Source organism: Dunckerocampus dactyliophorus, chromosome 19 (genome assembly GCF_027744805.1).
Source record: "Dunckerocampus dactyliophorus isolate RoL2022-P2 chromosome 19, RoL_Ddac_1.1, whole genome shotgun sequence".
NCBI classification, from domain to species: Eukaryota; Metazoa; Chordata; class Actinopteri; order Syngnathiformes; family Syngnathidae; genus Dunckerocampus; species Dunckerocampus dactyliophorus.
The window spans coordinates 4075634-4083779 of record NC_072837.1 but is presented as its reverse complement, the minus strand read 5'-3'; the positions used below and the strand labels follow the sequence as shown (position 1 = coordinate 4083779).

The 8146-nt window shown below is 43.4% G+C and overlaps 2 protein-coding genes across 2 annotated transcripts; both read left to right on the top strand.

The window, feature by feature from the left end:
• The first annotated feature begins 601 nt into the window (after window positions 1-601).
• Window positions 602-1835, top strand: si:dkey-90m5.4 (leucine-rich alpha-2-glycoprotein). The gene has a single exon (XM_054761466.1). It carries the CDS (start codon window positions 683-685, stop codon window positions 1679-1681), a length of 999 nt encoding a protein of 332 aa, XP_054617441.1. The 5' UTR covers window positions 602-682; the 3' UTR covers window positions 1682-1835.
• Window positions 1836-3251: 1416 nt separating this feature from the next.
• Window positions 3252-6115, top strand: LOC129172086 (phospholipase A2 inhibitor-like). Its single transcript, XM_054761465.1, has 2 exons — window positions 3252-3329; window positions 3395-6115. The coding sequence occupies exon 2, from the start codon at window positions 3395-3397 to the stop codon at window positions 4433-4435; it is 1041 nt and encodes a 346-aa protein (XP_054617440.1). The 5' UTR covers window positions 3252-3329; the 3' UTR covers window positions 4436-6115.
• Window positions 6116-8146: the final 2031 nt, after the last annotated feature.

Below are 8146 nucleotides of genomic sequence, written 5' to 3'. Positions count from 1 at the left end.
ATGTAATAGCTCATCATGTTGCCTGTCTACTAAAGATTGGACTCCACAGTGCACATCTAATATGTTCTCTTATATCAAAGTCAACGGCTTTATGTCTACGTAGGTTAAATGACCACCTGATGGATGACCTGCGGTGGGACACACACACACACACGGAAAGAATTAAAGTCCTCATCGGATTTGTTCACAGACCCGACTGCAATAAATGAATAACTGCTATACAAGATTCATTGTTAATAAATGGAATATTCTCATATTTAGAGCAAAGAATACCTGTTTATGACTTTCTAATCACAGTTTTTAACATTATTAGAGCCAAGTCGACATGAAATAACACCCTTATAGTCACCTTTACACTGCTATTATCATTGCTTACACCACATTGCACAACTCTGATGCTGCACGGACTCGAGACAGCTAGCGAGCTAACCAGCTCGCTAGGACATCCCAGAGAGCAATATATCCTCCTGATAGTATTGATCCTCAATTGGTATGAAAGTTCCTCCAGTGTTGACAGTAAGTCACATGGTGGCTGGTGTGTCCTTGACTGTGTTAGGAAGAGTATCATGTTTGCATAGTAAGTAATGATTACTTTGGGATATTGCTCCCTATCACTCAGTCATCATCTGCAGCCTGACTGACACTCATCCAGCTTCAAGCATCAACTCCTCTTCTCTTCGTGATGAAGGCGTGTGCTGCAGCAGTCTTCTTCCTCTTAGCCTACGTCAGCCATGTTTCTTTAGCATGCCCACCGCTTTGCAAATGCTACCCGAGAAGAGCTGAGGTGGTCTGCAATAACGTTCCCCTGACGGCGTTCCCCTCCGAGGGCCTCCCCAGGAACACCAGCACCCTCACCATCCAGTTCACCAACATCACGTACATCACCGAGCAGGATCTCAAAGCCACGCCCCACCTGAAGGAGCTCCATCTGTTCAGCAACCGCCTGAGGAACCTCTCGTCGCACCTCCTCAGGGGCGTTCCTCACCTCGTCGCTTTGGACCTCACGGCCAACAAACTGACCCACCTGCCTGCAGATGTCTTCAGCCATGCTCCTCTTCGTAGCTTGGTACTCAAGAACAACCTGATGAAGGTAGCGGACGCCGGGTGGCTTCCGGACAACTGCAACCTGACTTGGCTGGACTTCTCTGGGAATCGCTTGACCAAGATCCCAGCTGATTTCCTCCAGAAGATGCCACATTTGGAGAGCCTCGACCTCTCCAACAATCTCCTGGAGAAGATCTCGGCAAATTCTTTGCATCAGCTCACCAAGCTTGATCGCTTGAATCTGCGCAACAACAAGCTGGACGCTCTGGATGCTGCTCTACTTGGTGGAACCCGGAACCTCACCTACTTGTTCCTTTCCAGGAACCGGCTCACTCACCTCCCAGAGAACATTTTCCAAGAGCTCACTCAGCTCCAACATCTCAGTCTGGATGACAACAAGCTGAGCAGCATCCCCACAGGACTGCTGGACCACCTTACGTCTTTAGATGACGATGGACTGGACTTGACCGCAAACCCCTGGATTTGCGACGGTAAGATGGAGTACCTTTTCAGGTGGCTGCAGAAGTACCAGAAGAAGCTCTTCCTTCCGGGGACCATCACATGTTCTGGTCCACAGTCTCTGAAGAGCCGTGCAGTGATCTCACTAACAGAAAGTGATCTAAACCTTCAGTCTTAGTCATGAAGACGTGCTGCATCATGTATGTACACAACAGTCGCTGAGCTGGTAGCAATTGCGGTAACAGTTTGCGCTTTATCGCTATGACAACATTGGTTCTGTTGCTCTTGTGTTGTGCAATATACTTGTGAATAAATGACCATGTGGTTAAAGAGCTACGATTTCCGTTCCGCTTTCTTACACACTCCAAATCATTCAAGTTAACAAACATGTCAGTTGTTTGAAATTTGAGAAATAACAGCCCCACCCTCTTTGTGCTTCAGGTAAATAAACACCCCGGCGAAATGTATGGTAGTCACTCCAAAAATAGGAAAAAAAAACATTTGGACCGTTAAATTACTGCTCTGTATTGGATATAACTAAACAACATGTTGGGATGAAACTACCATCTTCTTGTTTTGCTTTCAGTTTTACCGCAGGGAATACAGTAGAACCTCCGTTAGCGTCCTCCCCAGTTAGCGTGCTTTTCGGTTCACGTTGAAAATTTAGGCCCAAATTTTATTTGTTTATTTTTGGTTAGCGTACAATACGGCGCGCATCTCGTCGCATTGTTAATATAGTCCAACCGTGTTCTGAATGTACTTTTATCACAAACGTCTTTGTTAGCATAGCTCGCTAGCAAAATGGCAACCAGAACCCGAAGTCAGCTACATCGCCCGTCTTTGATGCCATCAGCGGTTGACTCTCAAAAATGTTAGCACAAAACACGTTTTTTATGGTTTTACGTGCATAAAACAATTCTAAATGCAGTTCATAAGTACACAGGACTTGATGGAAAAGGTCCTTTGTGCCAATAGATGGTAATCACAAGTCCGGCTTTCCACTCAACACAGCTCGCTAACCCACTAAACTCGCTTTGCAGAATTCCCCTTTAATTCATAGCAAAACAGGAAGGTGGTGCTGCTACATTGTGACTTTGGGAGCAGTCACTTCCCAATCACGTCTTCAATGAAGGTAAAAGTGACCTTAAGTGTTTATTTATCCCTTTCATTCACTATTTGTATGCATTTCGAATTGTTTTCTGCATGTAAAACTATAATTGTCAAACTATAAAAACATGCTTTTGTTTACATTTGTGGCTTCTGGAACGGATTCATTGGATTAACATTATTTATGGGAAAATTTGATCCGGTTAGCGTCCGTTTCGGTTAGTCAGCCCCTGTGGTAGGAATGAATGACACTAACCAAGGTTTCGCTGTATGTGAAAACCGAACTGCATTGAACACATCCATCAGGAGACACGCTAACAATGGAAGAGAATGAGGGTCTCCTGTATTGACTTCTTGGCTTCGGTAAGGAGACACATTTTATTCAAGATTAGACTGAGGGCAGGGTACGCCAACGTTAGCATATGTACAGTATTTATTTGTTCTTATTACTAGCTGTTAATCACAAAATGTTACAATCTGCTGAACCAATGACCCGACAGGTACTAGTAATAGTACCTGGTAGTACCTGCTGTAGCTAGCTGTGAGGATAACAGGCTAATGGCAGTACCAATACATCCCTGCCTTTAGACGTGGTAACCTCTGATGGCTTTTCAAATGTTTGCTCGGTTTTGTTTGCATATTGCAACATCTTGTCCAGACACATGTCCTCGTCGCTCCCCGCCTAACGCAAACTCATTCTACGAAAAACAGACATTAAGGTAAGGATGAGCGGTAGCCGACTGAGATATGAACCATTCTGATATTTGTCTTTTCATTTGTCAAGATGAACTTGAGGCTTCTTCTGACAACGTGCTGTGCTTTGACTACCTGTGGCGTCCATGCTTGCCCACACTTGTGCTCCTGCTCCTTTTCGCCCTCGGGTGCTGAGGTGGAGTGCAGCGACACCTCCATGACATCCTTCCCTGTGGACGCTTTGCCTCCCAACAGCACTCGCTTATCCATCCAGTCCACCCAGCTCAGCACCATCAAATCGGCTCATCTAAGTGCAGTGCCCCTTCTAAGGACGCTCCAGCTGTATCACAACAAACTGGAGAAGCTTCCTTGGGATCTCCTGACGAATGCTTCCCAGCTGACCACTTTGGATCTCACAGGTAACCATCTTGTACGCTTACCTGCAAAGATCTTCAAGCAGAAGTCACTGCGCAAGCTGCTCCTTAAAGACAACCTCCTTGAAGAAGCAGATGCTGACTGGTTCGTGGATAACAGCAGCCTGATTCTGCTTGACATATCAGGGAATCATTTATCCCACATCCCGTCTGCTTTTCTCCACAAGCTGAAACACCTACAACATCTAGACTTGAGTCACAACAACCTTGAAGAACTCCAAGCAGGAGCCTTGAAGAACCTCCATCACCTTGACACTCTTAACCTCGCAAGGAACAAACTAAGCGCCCTGAATCCATCGCTTTTCAACCACACTCGGAAGCTCTCACGACTGTTCCTGCAGGAGAATCATCTCAGAGAGCTTCAGCCGACCCTCCTTTTGGGTCTGCAGCGCCTTCAGATGCTTCTTCTCAACCAGAACCAGCTGCAACATCTCCCCCAAGGCCTGCTGGATGGCAGGAACTCTACTTTCCAGATGGTTCTGACGGGAAACCCGTGGCAGTGCGATGAGAAGATGGAGTATCTGTGGAGGTGGCTCAACGACCACCCTCACAATGTCTTCTTTTTGGACGAGGTCACCTGCGCTGGCCCCGAAACGCTTAAAAACAGACCGGTGGTGTCCTTAACGGAACAAGAACTTGGTCTTGCCAGAAATGATGATTTTGTAAAAGACGAATTGCCTCACTTTTTGGAAAAATAAAATCAAGCATATAATCAAAGCACAATGCAAATACATCCCCTAGCGGCTTTGTGCTGTCTCGAAATGCAGCAAAACGTTTTATTTATCCAAAAGGTTAGTTTCCGACATTTGCATTGTCATACATGTCATGTCAAAGTGTAACTATATTGTCAATATGCTCTTATATGCGCTTCAAATTGAAGGTCTTGATGAGGGCTTTCCAGATCTGTCACTATATTGCCGATATGTGTTCATATGATGACGTAATAACCACAAACATGATCAACGCAAAAGCGACTAGGTCAAAAATAGCAACAAGCCATATTGAGTCACATCTCAAATTAAAGGTCTTGATGAGGGCTTTCCAGATCTGGAACTATATTGTCAATATGCGTTCGTATGATGACAAAATAACAAAAAATTGTCAGAGCAAAAGCGACTTGGTCAAAAATGACAAAAACCCATATTGAGTGATATCTCAAACTGAAGGTCTTGATGAGGGCTTTCCAGATCTGTCACCATATTGTCAATATGTGCTCATACGATGAAGTAATAACCACAACAGTCATCAGAGCAAAAGCAACTAGTTCAAAAACTGCAACAAGCCATATTAATAATAATGGATTAGATATAGCGTTTGTCAAGGCACCCAGAGCGCTTCACAATGAAGTGATCCCATTATTCATTCACTCCTCAGTCACACACTGGTGTGTGGTAAACTACATCTATAGGCACAGCTTCCCTTCCCTGCGGCATCTCCGACCACCATCGGACATTCATACACTAAACTAGTGTGAAGGCAAGGATCCAACCGTCAACCTTCCGATTTATGGATGACCTGCTCTACCTCCTGAGCCACTGCCACCCCGTATTGAGTTTTTTTCTCAAATTAAAAAGGTCTTGACGAGGGCTTTCCAGAAAGAGAATCAGAAAAATGTAGGTATTCTTTAGACAACCAGTCAAATTAGTAAATGTTTGCACCCCAACTGAAAATTGCTAGTTTGTCATAAATTGTGACAAAATGCAAGATGAAATGCCAAAGAAAGAAATGAAGGACTATAATCTTGGTTGATGCATCACAACATGTAACAATTTCCAGCTAGCATACACAAATATGACCCCTTGTGGCTGAGAGAATAATAAATAAATGGGGAGCCAATGCCTTACATTTAACACATGCTTTATAATGGTGACAGGTTGACCTCGCAATGAATTATTACATTTATTTCTTATGGGAGTAATTGTCTAAATGCTGTCAGAAATGAAGAAAAAAATTGTGGTGTTTTTGTCTTTTTTTTTATGGTTTTAAGGAAATCAGACAGACCCTCCTCCCAGTTTCTCCTGCTTGCAGCATTGTGTGTCCTGATGTTTTTAATGAGTGTGTGGGAGCGTGTGTGTGGGCTGGAGCAGTGGCTGCATCTTCCAGCTGACCTCTTCAAGACTGTGTGGTTTGCTTTTTTTGCTGCTCTCTAACAATATGCATCCAGTCTTCCCATCATCTCCCAAGAATTGATCACAGGATCAATTCATAAATCTTAAGTACATAAAACCGCCTCACTTATGAAAATGAAACTCATCAGTGAAAGAGCGTTTGATGTAGAGCACAGTGAGTGCTAAAGGTTGATGAAGGTGCTTGGAGGAGGTGTTCATAAAGCAAACATGCACACTCTCCTCTAGTAAGGCTGTGGCAGGGCAGGCAATACATTTCATCCTGTTCTCCGTCTAAAAGTGAGCAGGCAGCTATTGGGGGGGGGGAGACGCCGCCCGCCTTCTCTCCTGACATTTCACGGCACCGCTGGCCAGTGGATGATGACTGACTGACACCATGTTGGGAAAAGGTCATACGTAAAGTTTTCCGCCTGCTGGGAAATTGTTTTGCTCAGACAATTTTGTTCTAAAGGTTATGAAAATGTTTCAAAATGTACAAATCCTGCCGGTAAACATCTTGCTCCATTTTTCGATTCAAATAACATCCAGTTTATTTTGAGGCTCTATCTTAGATGCTCGCTAATTCCTTTGGATTTTACAACATTTCTGAATTGAATATTTATATATATCATATATATTATATGTAGATATATACTGTAAACAATGACCAACTCATACTGTATATTTGGGATACTGAGAGTGATGTTCTTCATTATTGAATTATTCAAATCTCCATTTGGGCATCTCTGTGTGGAGTTTGCATGTTGTCGCCGTGCGTGCGTGGGTTTCCTCCCACATTCCAAAAACATGCACGTTAGGTAAGTGGTGACTCTAAATTGTCCATAAGTATGAATGCGAGTGTGAATGATTATTTGTCTATATGTGCCCTGCGATTTCCTGGCGTCCAGTCCAGGGTGTACCCCGCCTCTCGCCCGAACTCAGCTGGGATAGGCTCCAGCATACCCCCGCGACCCGAATGAGGATGAGGATAAGAGGCATAGAAAATGGATGGATATGCTCGTAACGTTCCGACTTTTCTTCCTGTGAATTTTTCGACTTTATTCTTGTAGTATTACAACTTTTGTCTCGTAAATTGGCTACTTTTTTTCTCATAAGTTTACAACTTTTTTCTCATAAAGTTACAACTTTTTTTCTCATAAGTTTACGACTTTATTCTCGTAAATTTAGGACTATTTTCCCAGAAATGTATGATTTTTTCCCTCAAAATCTCAGATTCTAATTTATTACTACTCCATCGTACTAAGCTGCTGAACAGGACGGGTGTGGAAAAAAAAAAAAGAAAGAAAATGTTACACGTGCTCATCTCTTACCATTTATCCAAACTGGCCAACTGCTTCTGAAAAGAATCAGAAGACATTTCCTAGATTGAAGCCTCCAAACATGCACTTTTAAATCTTTCAATCGATACATCAGATATTTTTTCCCTTCAACTATTTTCCTGTTCAGTCCAGGTTAAAAGGAGAAAAGAGGCTCATTAAAATGTAACCTGAAGGTGCAGGAGAAGCTTCACACTGAGGCAGCCAACAGAAGATGGACATAATTAACATGCACGCTTGTTCCCGCTGAGTCCCTTTTATATTTGATCAACCCTCCCACACATTGGGACTCAAACCTGTGCGCGTGCTCAGGGCTCTGTGGCTGTAATCATGTGCAGCATGTAGTGGAGGCGATGAGTGTGGAAACGGCATCAACATCCCATGCATTAACCTCCATGGGCATCCATCACTATACCGCCTGACATGCGTTGCATTCATGCCGACTCATAAATCATAGCTTGACAATACAAACTGGAGGGAGGCTTTAAACAAAATGTAAAAAAATGCTGTTATCTCATTACTGACACAGAGGACTGAGGTCGCTTCCACAACGGCATGATTGTAAAGGCTCTCAAGGGAATAATAGGCCATTAGGAGGCTACTGTTAGCTGGTGCACGCTGCATGTGTTTAAAAACCATGCTGCACATGTTATTTTACTTTGGCTGACAGAGTGCGACAGGCGGACAAAGCTTGAATGAAGACATTTTCGTTTCATTGACTCAATAAGGACAGTTGAAAGGCTCAAAGTGAGAAAACTGGAAGACTCCAGGACGTAGACCGAGCCGACGAACATCCCCAATGCCATACAACGCATATGACAATGTGACGGAAAATATGGTCTAAAATTCTGACAAAAATCCTGAATATTTTATTTTTAAAGTGTATTCCTCCATATAGGGTATAAAGAAAAAATTGGTAAAGATGGCGGTATAATTTGCCAAAAAGTGCTACTAATTAAAGGCAAAG